General features: G+C 35.4%; 1 protein-coding gene across 1 annotated transcript in view; it reads left to right on the top strand.

The window, feature by feature from the left end:
- Window positions 1-2,537: 2,537 nt before the first annotated feature.
- Window positions 2,538-20,373, top strand: part of LOC128990550 (caseinolytic peptidase B protein homolog) — a 32,306-nt gene continuing 14,470 nt past the window's right edge. The window contains exons 1-7 of the mRNA XM_054412962.1: window positions 2,538-3,142; window positions 5,015-5,066; window positions 5,427-5,511; window positions 5,771-5,879; window positions 12,038-12,267; window positions 13,473-13,587; window positions 14,919-15,097. Of these exons, the coding sequence (XP_054268937.1) occupies window positions 2,794-3,142; window positions 5,015-5,066; window positions 5,427-5,511; window positions 5,771-5,879; window positions 12,038-12,267; window positions 13,473-13,587; window positions 14,919-15,097 (1,119 nt within the window). The 5' untranslated portion in view covers window positions 2,538-2,793. The remainder of the gene's footprint in view (window positions 3,143-5,014; window positions 5,067-5,426; window positions 5,512-5,770; window positions 5,880-12,037; window positions 12,268-13,472; window positions 13,588-14,918; window positions 15,098-20,373) is intronic.

Genomic DNA, 20,373 nt, shown 5'->3' with positions numbered 1-20,373 from the left:
CAACTCACTCAACTAGGGTTCACCCATGGTGGAAGGAAAAAACAGGGTTCACCTATATAGATCCTATATACTAGATACCGTAATGTGGAATTTAGATTATTATTTTCCTTAGTTGTAAAATTTCTATACATTTTTATTTCTACTTTTAACCTAACCAACCCATATTAGTACATTGATGATGACACAGGTAAGGTAATATTGAAAATCCAATCCAATCCAATTCCACTCGCGGCCATTTGGATACAAAGAAGATAACTTAGATGCAGTAAAATGGTAAACATATACGTATATAATTAACATTGACAGCTAGACTGAAACCGTCCGTTAGATCAGGCCAACTTCATCTCTGTCCTCTGTGTTACAAATTTACAAAATAAAGGAACCTAACTTAACTTCTCACATTCCTTTTATTATTCCAAACGCTTTATTCCATTACAGTCAATGTCACTACATTTGTTAAACAAGAGTTTAATTTAACTTTATGCAGGCCTGACCCGAACATACAGTGTCGAGCGATCAAGTACTTAGTTTCAGCACAAACTATAAAATAAGTATCAATAATTTGTAAATATTTAACTGGAATAACTAACATAATATTAGTGTAGATATTTTGAGATAGGTCTAGGCTAGCTTGGTATACGCCTAATAATCTATTAATATTCAAGTTTAATTTACAAATTATGTTTCTAGCTTTAAAGTATGTTACTTTCAAGTTTTTATTGATAGGTACCTAGATCCATAATTTTTTATTGTGATATCACAGATATAGTACTTTAATGGTGATATAGCTGACTCAGAACATGGTGTGGTGATCTAAAATGCAGTAAGATTCTTTCAAACCAAAAGGCAGCAATTTAGGATAGTAAGTCAATATTAAAATTACCGTGAAGTGAGGGGGTGGACTTGCACATAAGATCCTAAAATAATAAACCAACATAAAAGCAAGAACCAGAAAGTATACTAAAGTAAAAACAAAGCGCAGACTAGTTGGTAAAAGTAAAGGAACAACCGTGCTATATTCAATTCATTGTACTGTGTGAGTGAGACTGTACACGTTGTAGCAGATAAATCTGATATCTGATATATGTCACAGCTCCACGGAACGGTTTACTCACGCATGCGCAGTATGAGAGGAGTAATCCGCGATTGAAACGGATGTCAAACCAGTAACCAGGAGTTCAACATTTCATGTTTTTTCCAATCCGGCCCAGCAGTTGAGACGATTATTATCCTTTCAACTTGGATTATGATAGTATAAATATAGTCAATATAGTGTATAAAGTTCAGACAAAGAATTTTAGGCAATGATTTGGACCACAGTTTTCTGGTTCTCATCAGCCAATTATCATAGGCAAATTTATTATTATGATATCATGCATCGACATGGTTAAGAATTTTAGAGGGTCTTTAAATTTTCTGAAACACTGAGCTGCTTTGAAAAACGGAAGATGAAGCCAAACTAGCTGTTTGCTCGGCAGCATGGATTTAAACCAATGCAAGTAACTTATGTAAATCTGGTTAAATGACTTATGCTCACGGCCACCTTTAACTACAGGCCGCGGCCTGGTAGAATTGGCAACGTAGCAAGTAGTATTGTTTCGTGACAGCTGACAGCAGACGTCCCATAAGATAACATGCCAGACATGTGACATAAGTTATTAATTCGCACTTTATTGATTTAAATTTACGTTTATGAACATAAATTTATTAAAAATATTGAAAATAAAACACACAGGAATTGAAAGCCGGAACAATATGAATTAAAATCTATATCTGTACATTTTAAGCGGAGTCAATATTGTCATAGTCCAGTGTAACCAATCTTTCGTTAATACACAAATACCATTAGCTGCTTCCAAACAAAACAGCTGTTACAACACCACTTACGACGTTGCCACTTTGAAGGCCGCAGCCTGTCACGGCCGCCTTTAACTCCAGGCAGGCCGCGGCTTTCGAAGTGGCAACGTCGCAAGTGGTGTTGTAACAGCTGTGTTGTTTGGAAGCAGCTAATGGTATTTGTGTACAGTATTTACGAAAGCTTCTTTACTGGACTATGACAATATTGACTCCACTTAAAATGAACAGATATAGATTTTTAATTCATATTGTTTCGGTTTTCAATTCTGTATTTTTTATTTTCAATATTTTAATAAATTTATGTTCATAAATTTAAATTAATAAAGTGCGAATTAATCAGTTGATGTCACCTGTCCGCCATGTTATCTTATGGGACGTCTCGACGTCTGTCACTAAACAACACCACTTGCGACGTTGCCAATTCCAAGGCGTATTTCATACGCCTTGGCCAATTCTATCAATCCGCGGCCTGTAGTTAAAGGCGGCCTGTAATTTTTTACAGCATTCAGACTATTCAGAGCAATTAATCAGCAACAAGACCAGCTGGAGCTGCCGGCCTGCCGCCAGCTGGAACGATCGTCCAGCTGGAGCTGTCAGCTGACTAAGTTCGATTTGCATTTGCAATACAGAATGCAATTAGGCCTAATTCAAAACAAACAAAACACAAATTTTCAATTTTCTAGATTGATTAATGATTGAGATATAGCCTACAGCCTCTTAAAAAATACAAATTACTAATAAGTGTCAGATAATACTTTCGATAATTAATTCTCCTTTAGGTGATCTAGTATTAGTTATTAGTTTGAAGTTATATAGGATCCCAATTATTGAAATATTTATGTAAATAGTAATGAACGATTTCACTTTTGTCAACAATTAGCCTAGCCTAGGTTAGTTTTTCTTTGGGGAATAGTTGTGGAAAATCTTGTTGAAACAATGTCTCTCTTTAAACTCTTCAGAGGAAAACGTTTTTATGAATTCCACCAATATGTTTCCTCTGTAAATGGACGTTACAGCTTTTTGTCAGCTATTTTTAGGTTATGGGGTAGAAACAATCATCAAAACTGCAATAGAGTTGTAAAGTTTAAACAATTAAACCTCTTAAACCCCACAGTTTCAAGGATTAAATTAGGTCATTATTGTAAAATTGTGACTGCATTTTCTAATAATTCAAACCATTATAACAACTATGGAACAGACTTCACAAACACAAATAAAGTCTTACCAATTAGTGTTGCCTGTGGACTAGCGATGATCCTTGTTCAATGTTCGCAAAGTATGAAAGGTATGTAACTTATTGTATAGGCTAGTATCAGTAACTTAACCACATTTGTAAAAAAAAACTGTATACTTAGTAGGTAAGTTATTTGAAAGCTTCTAGGGCAAAACTTTAAACTTAACTTAGGCCTACTGTACATTAATAGGTACCGATCCAAATCCATAATAACTTAGACCTGTAGAAAGTTTGGGTTTTGGTTAGTTAAATTTGGTTTTCGATCAAATGAATTGGCCTGCTTTTAGCGAATTTCCCATATAGGGAATATTAGCGAATTTCCCATATAGGGAATAAGCTATTAAGTTACTGTAGTACTCATGGTAAGACCTGGACGCGGGACCGATTTTTTTTTTCATTTTGAGGTCCCTAGAGGCCAAAAACACCATCCGTTCAAATTCATATATATATATATATTTATATATATATATATTTATATATATATATTTATATATATATATGTGTCCGTCAGCACGATAACTCGAGCAAAAATGATCCGATTTTGATGAAATTTGGTACAAACGTGTAAACGTACGTTTATTCGAACGAGTTCGCGATCCAGCATGATCGGACCATGGGAACGGGGGTTTACGGGGGGTTTTATGGGGTAACAATAGGTTTTTCCCATTTTTGACAAAAAAAACATAAAATTTAGCAATTTCTTTCCAAACGATTTTGTAGAGCTTAAAAAAACAAATAATTTAGTATATTGAAGCGTTATTATGCGCCTAATGGTTACGGAGAAAAATCCAAAAAATTGTAAATTTAAAATTCCCATGTTATTCTTATGGAGAATAAGTAATCTTTTGTAGTTTGCTTGTTTGTGAACATATTTTGATCAAATTTGGAAAATGTTTTTATTTCTTACTAACTATTCACATTTTACAAAAAATAACAGTTTTACCCTCCCTGATGCAGCAAACCTAAGTACTTGTTAAACTAATTCTATTTAAATCAAGAATAAATGTTATATTTTTAAGTAGACATTTCAGTGTAAATCCAATCAGTCAAATGGAAATTCGCTTAGTCTGCAGGTTTGCTGCGGCGGGGGTATTATATTTTTCCTTAATTCGTTGTAGACGGATATCTTTTTTTAGCGAATTTCCCATAGGCATATAGGGGATATTGGGTACACTTCCATATCTGTTGGCACAAACAACCAAATTAATAGATGAAATTAATCCGTTCCAAACCAACCTAACAAAACTAATCAAACTTGCTGTGCCTCTTCTATAGCCTAATCAAAAGGAGTTTTAAAATGGTGCAGCAAGCTTGGTTGGTTGTGTAAGGTTACCTAGCTTAGAACAATTCAAAGTTTTTTTAGTCAATTTCCTTAAGACGCATCTTCTTAATTTCCACATCTCTGATCGTTCTTCCTCATCGTTTAGCTTTTGGCTTTCATCTAGATGAGTATCCTGTCCACCCCATTAGTTGCACTAAATTTCTCGGATTGTTTTTAGACGACAAGTTAAAATTTTACCATCATATTAACCACGTAATAAAAAAAAGTTAGTTCAGGAATATTTGCCATCCGCACCCTTGCAAATTCTACGAAATCTGATGTCCTACTTTCCGCCTATTATGGCCTTATTTTCCCACATCTTACCTATGCCTTGCCCATATGGGGGTATGAGAATAAGTGGACCTTATTTCTATTCCGTTTGCAGAAGCGGGCAATTAGAGAGCTATATTTTCTTTAAAAAGACGTCAAACCTGCAAACCATTTTTTCAAACTGCAAACATCTTAACGTTTCCATCACTTTACATCTCCAAAACCTTGTAATTCCTAAAACAAAACATCGACAAGTTCAACAATTCCCATAACCATGCTTACAATTTAAGAACACTATTGTCTTGTAATAGCAACCATATTTTACGTTTCAGATATTCGGTTTTTTAGAGCTGCTAAGTATGGTTCTCCTGAAGACCTTAAAAGGTAAATATAATTGGCTTAAAAGTATTTTACCAGCTTGTGGTAGCCTAATGTGATTGAATTAACTTTGAGGCACGGGTCAAAGAAAGCTTTTGGCTCAGTCTGTAGCAAGGGTAATGTAAAACCAGTGCAGCGCTGTTGTAGTATACAATAATATACAATCAAATTAGGTAGTTATTTGTAACCATTATAACATTTGACTAGACCACAACAGTGTTATTACTGGTTATCATAGATGGCTATTATGCTATTCATATAGACATTTATAATTCAACTAGACCACTACAGTGTTATTACTGGCTATTATTTATAGATGACTAATTATGTTTTTATAGACATTTATTATTCAATTGTATGTCATAGAATGATTGCAGAAGAAAAAGTAAATGTGAACCAGAAACATCCGTTAGGTTGGACTGCTCTCCAAGTGGCCGTCATCAACAACAAGGTTATTTAGATTTTTTTCATTATCTCCTATATTTCACTAAAAAAAAATAGGATTTCCTGAACCTAGAGATTACAACCCTTGTTTTTGAAGTTTTTTTTATTCATTTACTTTATTCATATTTATGTGCAAAGGTGGTGAATGGGGTTTAATGATTTAAGCTGAGGTTGTGCATGAAAGTAAATCAGTTGTGTAAAGTTGGTTTTAAATGGCAAACCTTGTGCTTTTAAAATAAAATTCTGAATGTATTTTTACATCCTAGGTGGGAAACGTGAAAGTTCTATTAGCAGCTGGAGCAGACCCAAATGTTCCTGACGATTTCTCAAATGCCAACAAAGTTGCTGCTACCAAACGCCTGTACGCTTTTGATGGTATGAAAAATTGGAATTCTTAATCTGGTACTTCTAGAATCACAGTGTGTTTTTATTTATTTATTGAACACCAACGGCAAACACCATTTTACATTAAGTAGCTACAAATAGGAAAATATTATAAAAATTAATAATTAACAGAGGAGTAGAAAACAATATTTAAAACTAATTACTACATGGCAAAACAATGGGTATAGATGTTACAGAAAAATAACACTGTATAAAATATATAACGATGACAAAATATAACAATGAGTACAGTCTAACCTTGATATAACGAACCTAGATATAACGAATTCCTTGATATAACGATTTTTTTTTTTAATCCCCTAGAACTCTCCATCTGATCTTAGTCAGTAACAAAGCTACACAGGTCATCACACACCATTCTACACTCATCCTTCACTCATATTTGGGTTAAAATACGCTCCTAGGTGGCGTCCCCATCTCAATAATTGATTGATTGATTGATTGATTGATAAGACACAATGTATATTTTACCTCTACATAACAAACAAACCATAATAACGATCTTGATTAAACAAATTTTTCGCGATTTCGGCTAAAATAAGACACCTCACTATAACGAATTTGTCATTGTCAGAACCTCTACATTGCGAATTTAACCTCTGCATAACAAATTGTCTACGTCTTTCCCTCGATATAACAAATCCCCCACCCAATTATTGTTTTGGGAAAATCTGTTTCTTTATAAAATTAAATGGAAAGGTGACGTCATCGCTTGCGCTAACATTCGTCTGCTCCGTTTTACACATCTCAGTCTGCTGTTGCTGCGCGCGCTATGTTGCAATTGCAACTGAGAACTGATTTCATTCTCTGAGGACTGATGACGACGTAATGTTTAGTAAGCTGCGATTGGGCAATATGGGATAACTATGGTGAATTGTACAATTTTTTGATAAAGAGAAACCTAAGAAAGAATATAAAAACAAAACCAAAGAGAAAGAATAGCAACATCATTATTTCAACATTCCTTTAAGAGTGTTTTTATTATCCTTAAGTTGGCTATGATTATACACTTTTATAATGACTTATCTAATAATTTATTGTTTTCAATACGATTTGTTTCAACTAGCAACACCAATGCTATAGTTAATGATTATTATTGACATTCCTGTGTCGTGATAAAATCAGTACTGTACTGTAAGTAGCCTACCAGCCTATCGCGAGCAGCAGCTTACAAAACTTTCTACTGTTTTGTTTTGTTTTTTACATGGTTTATGACTACGCAATACAGTGTTTGGCTAGGTTTTAGGAGGGTTAGAACAAGCTGTGATTTTAAACTTACAGCTTTTAACCTATACCAAGGTCAATGCCATTGTCATGATTGCGCAATATTCAAGATCCCTCCCCTTTATTATGCCGGATAATTTAGCTTCTACTGTACAATGTAAACACTGTAAAGTAGCATATGCTACTTTAATTGTATTTTAATGAGGTCAAATCCCGACCTATATTGACCAACGCTGGTTCTGAACCTCGACTTAGCGAAATTCCTGCAAACCTAACCTCTATATAACGAACCTCGTTTTAACAAAATCCTTGATATAACGAATATTCAGTTCGGTCCCTTCAGATTCGTTATACTGAGGTTGGACTGTATATCAATAACAAGAATACAAACAAAATAGATCACAAAATTAACAAGAGAAAAATCAACAACAAAGGAACAACAACAACAATGCTTTTACGGGGTACCCTCAAGGATGCCTTATCACATTCTCGAGACGCATAATCCGGGGAATGGGACTGGATCTGGCGTAGTTAGTGCCAGTATGGTCAAGTTCAAATACACGCTGATGTCTCGTGACTCTCGAAGGAACATGGAAGTTTATCCTTTCCAGCAAGAAGGGGCAGTTGACTTGGTTATTTACCAGTTTGTAAAGAAAGGTCACATCAGCCACTCGCCTTCTGTTTTCAAGACTCGGACTGCCATACATATTAGAGAGCTCGTCAACCCGGACATCACGAAAGTCAAGTCCAGCACGACATCCCAGGAACCTGATGAAGCGTCTTTGTACCGACTGAAGATGGTAAATATGGCCAAGATGGTATGGTGACCAAACCAAGGAAGCATACTCGAGTAGCTGCAGGATGAGAGACTTGTACAGGATAATAAAGGCTTTACAGGCAGTTTATTAACATGACAAATCTTCAGTCTATTTGTTGGATTAATGACACTGATAATTGACAATTATAGCAATAATATTTATATAATATAATAATTAATATAATATTTTTGTAACAAACAGCATGGTCCACAATTACAATACAAGAAGAGCAACAAATCCACATGTACCTCAAGTAAATTCCACCCTTGCAAGCAAGAGCCCTTACTTCAATAGTATAAAAATTTACAATAAATTGTCTCAGTACATCACACAAGAGCCCTCTATCAACAAATTCAAGAACCTGCTAAAAACTTTCTTAAGTCAAGTGGCCTACTAGAGTGTTGATGAAATATATGTCTTGGCCATGTACAATCTTGAAGAGGAAATGAATCCATCTATATAAATTAATATGAAGAAATGTATAAAAACCTGACGACCACGTCGCTGATGCGATACCAGTGGGAATTCTCCAAGTATCCAAGTATCCAAGTATAGGGTATTTCTGAGGATAGAGTTCAGCTGCTTTAGATTTTTAGGATTCATGGATATACAGGGTTAGTAAAAAGTGTGGAGACCCCCTGTAATTTTTTTAACGGCCCATACTAGAAAAAATAAACTCGGCACACCTTTATGGCATGTTATGAAGTACTTTTTGGGCATAACCGTCACTTGGTGTACATCCCCAAAATGGGGGATTTTGGGGGAAACTAAAAAATTTCAAATACAAAGACCTATCGAGTAACCCCTCATTTTGAAGTTCCTGGTAAAAGAAAACCAAAAACGCAAACTAGAGGTCTTTATCTCAATCTAGTAAAAAATGGCAGCCAATTGAAATTCTCAGAAGTTGAATTTAACTTGCAGCTTTCCAAGTCTGGAGACCCCCTGTAAATTTTGTAGCGGCTCACACTAGGAAAACTAAACTCTACACACCTTTTTGGCACGACAAGAAAACTAACAACGCAAACTAGAGGTTTCTATCTCAATCCAGTAAAAAATGGAAGCTGATTGAAATCTTTAGAAATCGGAAATAACTTGCAATTTTATATTCAATTGGCTGCCATATTTTACTGTGTTAAGATAGAGACCTATAGTTTGCGTTGTTAGTTTTATTTTATTATGACCTTCAAAATGAGGGGTCACTCGATGGGGCTTATCATTTAAAATTTTTGAGTTTCCCCCAAAATCCCCCATTTTGGGTTTGGGAACTTATGAGAATTTCAATTGGCTCCCATTTTGTACTGAACTGAGATAGAGACCTCTAGTTTGCGTTGTTGGTTTTCCTTTACCAGGACCTTCAAAATGAGAGGTCACTCGATGGGTCTTTGTATTTGAAATTTTTTAGTGTCCCCCAAAATCCCCCATTTTGGGGATTAACACTAAGTGGTGGTTGGTGTCCTACTATTTGCCACCAGTGTCGTTTGCCACCAGTGTCATTTGCCACCAGTAGGGTCAGTTCCTGGAATTCCCGCCGTGGCCGTTCCTATGAGTCATAACCATGTAGATGTACTTATAATTTTTTTGGATATTAAATAAATGTTTATAACTCCAGTTACAACTGTGAATTGTGAAAATTAATTTTACCATCTTGTTCGGCAAAAGAAAACGCATATTTTGAGTCCAAAATCACATAATTGCAAGTTAAACAGTATAGGCCTATCTATGTTTAGGTATTTTAAGCTATTTGAATATTCCTTACATGGCCTAAGATTAGATAAATAATACAAAAATAACATTTGGCACAGTATACAACGCATCAATGAGATTAAATCCCATTAAAATACTTGAAAAGACGCAGTTTCAGTGTTAAGTATTCTGCGAATATACAGAGTGAAGAACTTAAATGTACCACCTTTGCTATCTCAGAAACTATTTGATTTAGAGAAAACATTATATGGGGAATTTCAACTACTATCTTAAGGCATTTAAAAATATGAATTCTCTTCCTTTAAAGTCTGATATTTTCAATATTTAACTTAAAAATTTCTTATCGGACACCTTGTATTTTATGACGATTTTAGACTGTCATTTTAAAAATGTTTTCAGTTTAATTTTTTCTATAAAGCCACGTAAAGGAGTTACAGCGTGTAAAATTTAGATTGAAGTAGCTTTTGGTTACATTCAGCATGATATAGCTCCTAAACGAGTAAGTTTGAAGAAAAAGTGCAAAGAATAAATTATAAATGTTTTAAAATTAACACTGCAATTTATAGATTTGGAGGGGGTGGGGGGGAAAGCTCAAGGGGTAGAAGTGGGGACTTATGGGAAAATACACCTCTCATGTGGTTCTATCACATATAAAAAATCCAGCTTTCCACCATTTAGTTGCGAAAAAGGGTGTTTTATTGCGTTCATTGACTGGGCTATGATGTTCTTTGGAAAGAATCCTGCATATGTCGGTATTATGTTGTGTAAAATTCTGCCTGATAACTTAATAAGCAACTAAAAACATTTATGTTAACCAAGTCCGTCTATCGTCTAAATTAATTTGTTGATTGAATGTGGTTTTATTTAGTACGTTATTAGTTTACATTTTTATTTAGCCGCTTTAGATATAGTTTGTATTAAAGATTCATTTAACTGTGATGTCACTCTTGTGCAATATGCATCTACTTATATATAATTCAACTTTGAAAATCTTTGTAGAGGTAAATCTAGAGTTCTACTGGACCGATTTATTAATTAGTGGGTCATTGGAAAGCTTAATTCATGTAGATTTGATAATAATTATAAACGTTTTTAGCGAATTAATAAATAAATAAATTAGACTAACACTTTGTAAAACTTGGTGAGAACAGCACTAACTAACACTACAAAACCACAGATAGGAATGAGCGTTTCCGTCATGTATTTCCCTACTCCTGGAGAGAGTGTTGGAATTTTTACCATAAAAATGTTGCAAGGGAGGGTGATAGTGTGAATTATAGGTATTCCTTGGTCCATCGGCCGGTGCCTCGAGGGGTGATGACCCACGGACTAGGGTTGGGGCTGATGACTCACCCAGCCAGGTATAAAGTGGTGGCAAATGACACAAATCCTAGAGTGGTGGCAAATGACACTGGTGGCAAATAACACATATTCGTGGTGGTTATGCCCAAAAAGTACTTCATAACATGCCATAATGGTGTGCCGAGTTTAGTTTTTCTAGTATGGGCCGTTAAAAAAATAACAGGGGGTCTCCACACTTTTTACTAACCCTGTATATATATATATAAAGAAAACTACGAAAAACATTGACATTTTGTCTTTATTTTGAAATTAGATAGACAAACATCTTTTTTTGTAATTTCTTTAAGAAACACATTTGTGTCAGAATAGGCTACATAGGATGGACAGTTTTTCTTGCTTCACTTATTCAGAGATTACTCCTAGATCTACTCGACCTTTTGAACAGGAGTTCCTATAAAGGTGTTATAGAATTATTTTTAATTGTATAGCTCAATAAGTTGATAAAAACAACAAAGTTTGAGGGTTATCTGTAAATGTATCTCCAACTTTCTTTGGTCACAGCCAAACAAGCTAGTTCAAGTCTGTTCTATAGGTGCTCCTTCACCAGTATTAAAGCTGGTTCCTAAGTCTCTGCAATGCATCTAGGCAGATACAACTTTTTGGGCGTAAAAAATGTGCTTTTATGAGTTTCAATTGGGAAAGTAACTACTAAAGTTGAGAATGTTCTGCTTGCAAATCAACATGTTTAAGACCAGCAGTGTTTACCATTGTTCAGCAAACTTACTTTCTCACACCGCAGATCCTAATAAAATTGTAACCTAATTTTTCACATAAGAAAAACAAAACTGATGAACAACCTCAGCCTTTATCAAGAATATGCTTACACACTTGTGCCACCCCTTATAATAATTATTTATGCCTTAATATTTTCCTCCATGCCTAAACTACTTATGCATAAACTTGCAAAGAATTTCAATAGGGGTTAACCTTTTCATTTAGAAATCTAATCAAAGAATTAAATTTACGCTTAGAGTGCCAATTTTCCCCTCAATCATTACATTCATTTACCACTTTCCACAGTACAACAGAGGCGGGAGGACGAGTTTAGTGACCAGTTGAACTACAGAGCAACCTTCACAGGATTCACTGCGCTGATGTACGCTGTGCTGATGGACAACGTGGCTCTGGTGAAGCTGCTGCTAGAACATGGAGCTGACCCTGGCCAGGAGAACGAGAAAGGCATGAGGGCGAGAGACTATGCCAACAACAACCCACAGATACTGGCAGCACTTCAGGAGTACGAGGAGAAGGTGAGGTAAACTAGGCCATTGTAAATTAACGCTTGTGTTAGAAGCTCAAGGAGGTAATATCTTTTACCTTTGAAGGATGTACATAAATTATAGAGTCTCTTATGAGCTAACATTGTCATAAAGCGAACTATCAAATTTAACACCAACATTGTGTTCTTTACTTTAACCACCACAATTCATGTGAATCCTCAGCTTCAAACAATGCTCAGAATTAAAGAAATCTTTTTTTGTTGTAATCATTATGAGTTTGGAGATAATATAAATACGCTCTTTACCAAGTATAAATTGCTTTCTGTGATAAGATTTCTGTGGGAAGAGGTAAACTCCAAATTAAATCCATCACCAGTTGACAAATGTGGATGGTTAACTGGTGAAAAATTCAAAAATATTCATTTAGGGTCCAGAGAATGTATTCTCATTTGCAACAAGGAAGTCACCGGTAATCATCAGTTACTACAGGCAGTGATAATAGGTGGACATTTGAACCAACAAAGTTTAACCCCTTAACCGCCGTCTAAGAAGCCTAGTCAAAATCCGCCATTGCCACATATTTTTGCCGTTTTTTGACGATTTTAACTTGGAAAATAGTTATCAATATTGTTTGTAGACATCTTCAAAAACATTAAGCTTTAGCAATAATAAAATTTGAGATTGTGGGGGGGGGGTTCGGGGGTTTCTTGAGTTATAATAAAAATTAGGCCTACAATAAAGTCTACAACTCTAATAAATCGTCATCCTCAAGCATGTCACCAGCCATTACGACTAATATTTACTACTCATTCAACACTACCAAGTAAATAACCACCAAAAACCACAATTATAATGACACGCACAGTAAACGTAAGCTTCCGCAAGCACGAGTTTTACTGAAACTACGAACGGAACTGATCGGGACCATTACTGACCTATAATACCACTAAAATCCACCAGATTGCAGCACTGTCAACAACTTGTTTACGTACGTATATCAGAGATAAGGCGGGAAGTGAGCTGTTAAAAATAAAACAACAGCTGATTACGTCAACACAAGATAACTCGTACGTGGCGGTTGCTCTGAAAACTAGTATCGCCCGGCATATCTCGTGCGTGGCGGTTAAGGGGTTAACAGAAGCATACTTTTACAACCCCCCCCCACCCCCACAGATATCAGCAGTCCAAGTATAAAAAGTCCATATTCTACTCTAGTATTTGTGGTTGTGTTGCAGTTTAAAGAAATTGAAAGACAAAAATCTATAGAGGAGAGGCGAAGGTTTCCCCTGGAACAAAGACTTAAACAACACATTGTTGGGCAGGAAGGACCAATTGCTATTGTGGCAGCAGGTAACTCAGATTTTAATACCTATTCACCTTCTTGTAGGTCTTCCTTCCCTCATCATCTTGTACAAGTCCTTAGGAACCATATTTTTTCACATTATTTGCACCAAGTCAAAACCATCTATTTATTGCTTTTCTTAAAGTTTTTTTTTCAACTAAGCCTTTTCTGATCCCACTTCCTTCCAATTCTAATCCATCTAGTTTGACAGTACTCCTAAAAATTGATAGCGCTATCTCATTTCTTCATCTTGCATTCTGCTTTATACTCTCTCCTAGACATTCCATACTTCTGCAACTTTTTATAAATTTTTCGAGCAGGGAAGAACAAGGACAGTTTTATTTTATACCATGTCAATCAAATTCCACCTTCATATTACAAACTTAACCTAGTAAATTTCTACAGTAACAGGTTGTAAAATATTATTTGTAAATGGATCAATAGTTTTTGTGTTGTACCTCTAAATCAAATACTAAACCATTTTGAGACCATAGTCTAGGAGTCTTGGTTGAAGTTACCAATATTTTGTTAAAATAAAAATTTACCCAAATTATTTGTTGATTATTTTTGTTGTAAAATTTGTTGACTCTCAATCAAACACTGATAATCATAATAAAATAAATTATAAAAAGAACATTATCTACTCTTAGGCACAGAAAACATACTACTATAACCCAGAATGCCAACCGCATGGTAAAAAACATTAAGTGTTTTGAGAGAGCTTTGCCTGTCAATTGTAGGCAGCGCCACCAGCGTTGCCATACACTCAGCATAGCAACGCTGGTGGCGCTGCCTACGATTGACAGGCAAAGCTCTCTCAAAACACTTAATGTTTTTTACCATGCGGTTGGCATTCTGGGTTATAGTAGTATGTTTTCTGTGTCTTAGGCTACAACTATGCATGGAAGCATGGCTGAAAACCATCTCACTTGTGCTCAAAGCGATAAGAAAATTTGTGATCTCCTGACATTATTAAATGTAGACTTACTGTTTCCAACTCCGATCCAATAAGATTGATGTGATCATGTTAAACCACATTGGTTAAAATAGCATGTACAGTAGTCCCATTTAGTCTGGGCGCACGGCCGCACTAGTGCCCGGGATGTAGGGGGCAGTGTTTATTGCTTATTTCCAAAAACATCTGGCCCACACGGCTCTGGAGTTGTTCAGCTGTCTTCATCGCTGAAATGTACACAGGATGGCTAGTAGAGACGGAACCGCACGCCCAGACTGCTTGTGCTTACTGTACTCATATTGAATCAAAATGGTATTGGCTTCTTTGGTAAAAGGATGAAAATTTTCATAAATATTAAGTAAGATATTTTTTTCACTTTTTCAGCAATTAGGCGTAAAGAAAACGGATGGGCTGATGATGAGCATCCTCTGGTATTTTTGTTCCTGGGCTCCTCAGGGATTGGCAAGACTGAACTAGCCAAACAGTTGGCCCACTATATACACAAAGACAAGACTGACGCCTTTATAAGACTAGATATGTCAGAATACCAGGAGAAACATGAGGTAATTAATCAGCTAGTGTATTAAAAATTAGTTTTAATTGGTATTGCACAGTAAATTGTTTAAGAGCATTTTTTCATCATTTAGTATATTGTTAAATTTAAAATTTATCGATTATCTATATCTATACTTATTTAATACGCAAGCAGGTTTTTTGTGACAATTAGTCCTCCGAAACTACTGAACCGATTGACATGTTGAAATGAAATGAAATGAAATGAAATGAAATAATAATATAATGAAATGAAATAATATTTTATTTCCCATAAATTATATACATATAATTACATTGTATTTTTTTTACTTAAATATAATACAGCAAACATTACTAACTGGATAACAAAAGAAAAATTATATTCTGTAGAAATAAAACGAAAAATGTGCAAAAAAAAATACCTTCTATAACAAAGGAAAAAGTCTACATAGGCAGGGCCTGTGCGTAGACTCGAGTTGCGAAAAAGGTTAATTTAGATGGGAGGTAGAAAAATGTATAGGAAAACAAAAAATAATTCGTATAATTCTAAATTTTAAAAAATTTTCTTGCTTGAAACTGGATGTTTAGTTTTCTTCTGTGAATTAAATTGACGATAAAAAACTCTTTGTACGAAACTGAGAAAATTTATAAAAATCTGGTGAAGATTGGAGAGGAGAGGTGGAGTGTGGTGTGTTGGTCAGTCAGTGAAGGTGTTGTATCAGTGATTGTGTAGGGTCAACGGTCAGGTCCGCCCAACGCGATAACGGCCTCGGTGTCCTCTGCACTCAATCCTACAAGCCACGCTACTACATGCTTCTTAAATAGAGAGAGAGAGGGTGAATTTAAAATGTTGACATTTTGATATCTGTTACACATGTTACGATAAATGATTTGGGTTAAGTGAAAGCAATTCGTATGTGAAAATGATTTTAAAGTTTGTGGAACATTTATACCAACATTTCGAGAAAAGCGCGTATTGTGGGGATGAGTAATTTTTATAAAAATATTATCAAAGTTTTTGTACATGTGAACTAAAATAAATTTTAAAAATAACTGTCTGACTGTCAAAACTCCCGTTTCTACAAAAAGGTCGTCAGTTGAATATCTAAAGTGTTTTTTAAAAGCAACTTTAAGTATTGTTTTCTGTACAACAAAAACAGGTTGCAAGATAGTTTTGTAAGCACCACCAAAAGCAATAATTCCAAAAGATAACAAAGATTGAACATATGCATAGTATGCTATTTTAATTTCTTGCTCTTCGAGTATATCACTAAGTTGCCTAAATGCATAAATATATTTGCGTAATTTATTTGTTAGATATTCAACATGTTCCGACCACTTCATCTTTGAATCAAAAACAATACCAAGATATTTGTATGAATCAACTTTTTCAATTTTGCTACAAGAACAAGAGTTATTGGAATGATTTCCACAGACATGAATAGATAGGTTTTCAAGTTTGTATTCGGTTATCTTACGTAATGAAATTGGCATGAATTTGGTTTTAGATATATTAAGAGACAATACATTTTGGTCAAGCCATTTTTTTAGCAAACAGAGGTCTGATTCAGCCTTGTTTTTAACCTCCTCCCAGGATGATCCGGTTACAAATATTAGAGTATCATCAGCAAATAATGTTAATTTTCCTTCTGTTTGAATTTTAGAAATATTATTAATATAAAGGAGGAACAAAACAGGACCAAGGGTCGAACCCTGGACCACACCATACTCCACTGGCAAAACATCGCTTGACACTTCACCAAGTGCGACAGTTTGTAGCCTATCAGAGAGGTAGCTGCTGAACCAAGCGAGCGAGGTGCCGCGCACCCCTACAAGCTCAAGTTTACGCAACAATCGACTTCTGTCCACTGAGTCAAAAGCTTTTTTAAAGTCTAAAAATATTAACATACTTCGTTTGTTGCCATAAATTGCCTCGTTAATGCATTTATTAATATCGAATAAAGCATCAGATATGTTTTTGTCACTCCTGAAACCATACTGATTTTCACTTAATATATTGCACTGGTGGAGGTAAAAAACAAGTTGGTCTTTAGATATTTTCTCTAATAGCTTAGCGATTACACTTAACAAAGAAATCGGACGATAGTTATTCATGTCTGTGAAATCATTGGATTTGTGCAATGGAATGATCTTGGCCAATTTCAGCTCGTTTGGGAATATACCAGATGTCAGGCTAAGATTGACAATGTGCAGAAGAGGAGCACATAGAGAGTGGATGTTTTCTTTAAGAACAAAGGCCGAGATACCATCATGGCCAGGTGCAGACCCTCCGCGCAGACCCTGGACGTAACGTTCTATGTCAGCGTGTGTGACCGTGTTGAATGTGAAATTCGTGTCGAGTGAGAAGTCAGCGTCGTTTACGACTGGAGCCCCAGCTGAATTGATTGAGTTGGCCAATTTAGAACCCACTGATGTAAAGAACTTATTAAAATCATTAGCTATTTTAGTCTTCATGTTCGCATTATTCGAAGAACCAGGTAAAACTTTTTCAAATGGAAAATGGTCCTTAGAGCAATTCCTGCCCGATATTTCACTAACTATGCCCCAAAATAATTTTGGATCCCTGATAGATTCTGAAATTATACCCCTATAATAATTTTTCTTTGCGAGTTTGATGTTTTGATTTAAAGATAGGCGCAGGGCCCTGAATCTATCTAGAAGTAATATATTAAAAGGTTGGGTTTTGATCTTTTTACTTAACTTGTCTCGTTTTCGAATTAATTTAATGAGGTCTACGGTAATCCAAGGCTTTATTTTTTTAAATCTTGTTGAGTGATTTTTAATTGTTTTTGTTGAGGCTTCGATACAGTTACTCAATGTCGAACAAAAACATGCTGTGCACTGATTAACCTCGTGATTACTCATGATAGGACTCCAGTCAGTTTTTGTAATATGTTCAGTTAGTGAAGCGTGATCAATGTAGGTGCGAAATTGGTTCTGTGGCAGAGTGTCAGTTCCAGTTCCTTTAGGCGACTGAATGGTGTTAGTGATTTTAAGAGCAGTGCTGTAATGGTCAGTGATGTGAGATTGTATGACAGCAGATTTGACTCGTCTCATATCATGAAAACGGACAAAAATGTGGTCAATACAAGTAGATGTGTTGTGTGTCACTCTGGTCGGCTTGTCGATGCACTGGACTAGTCCAGCACCTAGTAAAGTGTTTAAGTAAAGATCCGTTATTGCATCAGTTTTGTGTAAGTCGATGTTTATATCACCCAAAAAGATACAGTTAGTATCTTTACTTATGCGATTATAATAGCATTCCAAACCATTTATAAAATGATCAATTTCACTATCAAACGTCCTGTAAACAGCTAACAGATTGAATATTTTATTAAAAAGACTGAATTCCAAAGAAATACCAAAAACTCTGTTGATGTTAACTTGAGTTACTGTAGCAGACAGACGTTTGTTGATGAAAACAATGACTCCGTTATTTTTTTTGTTTTGTGTATCTGTCATTGTACACAGTCAAACCCGTCCAAGTGACCCACCTCCCCCCCGCTCAACCAACACTCTGATAAGACGATGATATCTAGATTAGCATTCAAAGACTGTAAATACACTGATAAATCGTCAAAATTTTTTGAGAAACTTCTTATGTTTGTGTGAAATATTTTAAGACTACTATTTATTGGGGTTTCATTGAAAAATCTTTCGCTTTCAAAAACATTATCCAGCTCCAAGCAAGAATCGTATTCAAAAGGTGTATTTTCATCTGTGTTGCCAATCATCGTGTTTTTGGTGTCATTGGAAAGAACGTAATGTGAAGGTGTGCAGGAAACTTTCTTTTTAGGGGAATAATGAGAGAGTTAGGCCCTGGGGCCCTTAAAAGTTTCGTATTTCTCCATAAGATTAACATGGGAAACAAACATTGTTATGAAACTCCAGCTGTTGTCAGAAATTAAAAGTGAGAAGATGAACATATGTTAATTGTAAACAGTCAATAAGTTTGCTAATTTAACAGTTTGCTACAAACATTTACTTACTTGGTTGAAATGAAATATTTACTATTTGAATTTGGGTTGTCGTAAATATTACAATGGAAAAACACGAGAGAGCATGGATAATTTGATAGATACTAAAGAGAAAACTGAATTAACACTGTGCTGCTTTTCTTAGTAATCATTGAAAGAGCTGACTTAAACTATGGAAATATAGGAAAGTCATAAAACACCACTAATGACAAGAAATAGAAATAATGTTTTTTTTCATAACCGTTAAAAAAACGAGATCATCTTTTGAAAAATTATAAGATATTTACAAGAAATGTTGATTATATCGATCTGTTATGTACATCTTGAGTATTTCCATAATCTTTGAGTCGAATCTTTTAAAGTCATCATAAATTATGACTGTTATCCGTTTTAAAATAACACCTGTAATCTGTAATAGAATTGTTCGAATTCGAGCAACAGGTACACTAGTTTTAATATAAATTAGTTGTTCTTATTAAATACTTTGCAGAAGATACCTTTTCACTTTTAGATGTAACCAAAGAATCAAATACTTTGTCATCCTGTGGATAACCTTTGTATTTAGAAAGGACATGTTAAGTTCTCAAGGCATATAATCCAAAAGAGATTATGGTACATAAATATAACATTTATATGGTACATCTTCCTGTAATATTATACTGAAGCTGTTGTTTCTTGATTGGAATACTCACAAGAGTCACAAGGGTATTTTGGTCGTGATGAAAGGATTGAAGTGTTAATGTCCTGATGCTATTGTTACCTATTTTTGATGATTGTGAGTTATTTATAGGTAGCCAAGGTGATTGGAGCCCCACCTGGGTATGTTGCACATGATGACGGAGGTCAGCTGACCAAGAGACTGAGAAAATGTCCTGATGCTGTTGTTATGTTTAAGTAGCCAAGATGATGGGAACCCGCCTGGGTATGTTGCACATGATGACGGAGGTCAGCTGACCAAGAGACTGAGGAAATGTCCTGATGCTGTTGTTATGTTTAAGTAGCCAAGATGATTGGAACCCCGCCTGGATATGTTGCACATGATGACGGAGGTCAGCTGACCAAGAGACTGAGAAAATGTCCTGATGCTGTTGTTATGTTTAAGTAGCCAAGATGATGGGAACCCGCCTGGGTATGTTGCACATGATGACGGAGGTCAGCTGACCAAGAGACTGAGGAAATGTCCTGATGCTGTTGTTATGTTTAAGTAGCCAAGATGATAGGAGCCCCACCTGGGTATGTTGGACATGATGACGTAGGTCATCTGAACAAGAGACTGAGAAAATGTCCTGATGCTGTTGTTATGTTTA

The sequence above is a fragment of the Macrosteles quadrilineatus genome, unplaced genomic scaffold (genome assembly GCF_028750875.1).
Source record: "Macrosteles quadrilineatus isolate MER2022 unplaced genomic scaffold, UCM_ALF_1.0 Scaffold_3__2_contigs__length_128488019, whole genome shotgun sequence".
NCBI lineage: Eukaryota > Metazoa > Arthropoda > Insecta > Hemiptera > Cicadellidae > Macrosteles > Macrosteles quadrilineatus.
The sequence above is the reverse complement of the archived record's forward strand: the minus strand, read 5'-3'. Positions and strand labels throughout refer to the sequence as shown.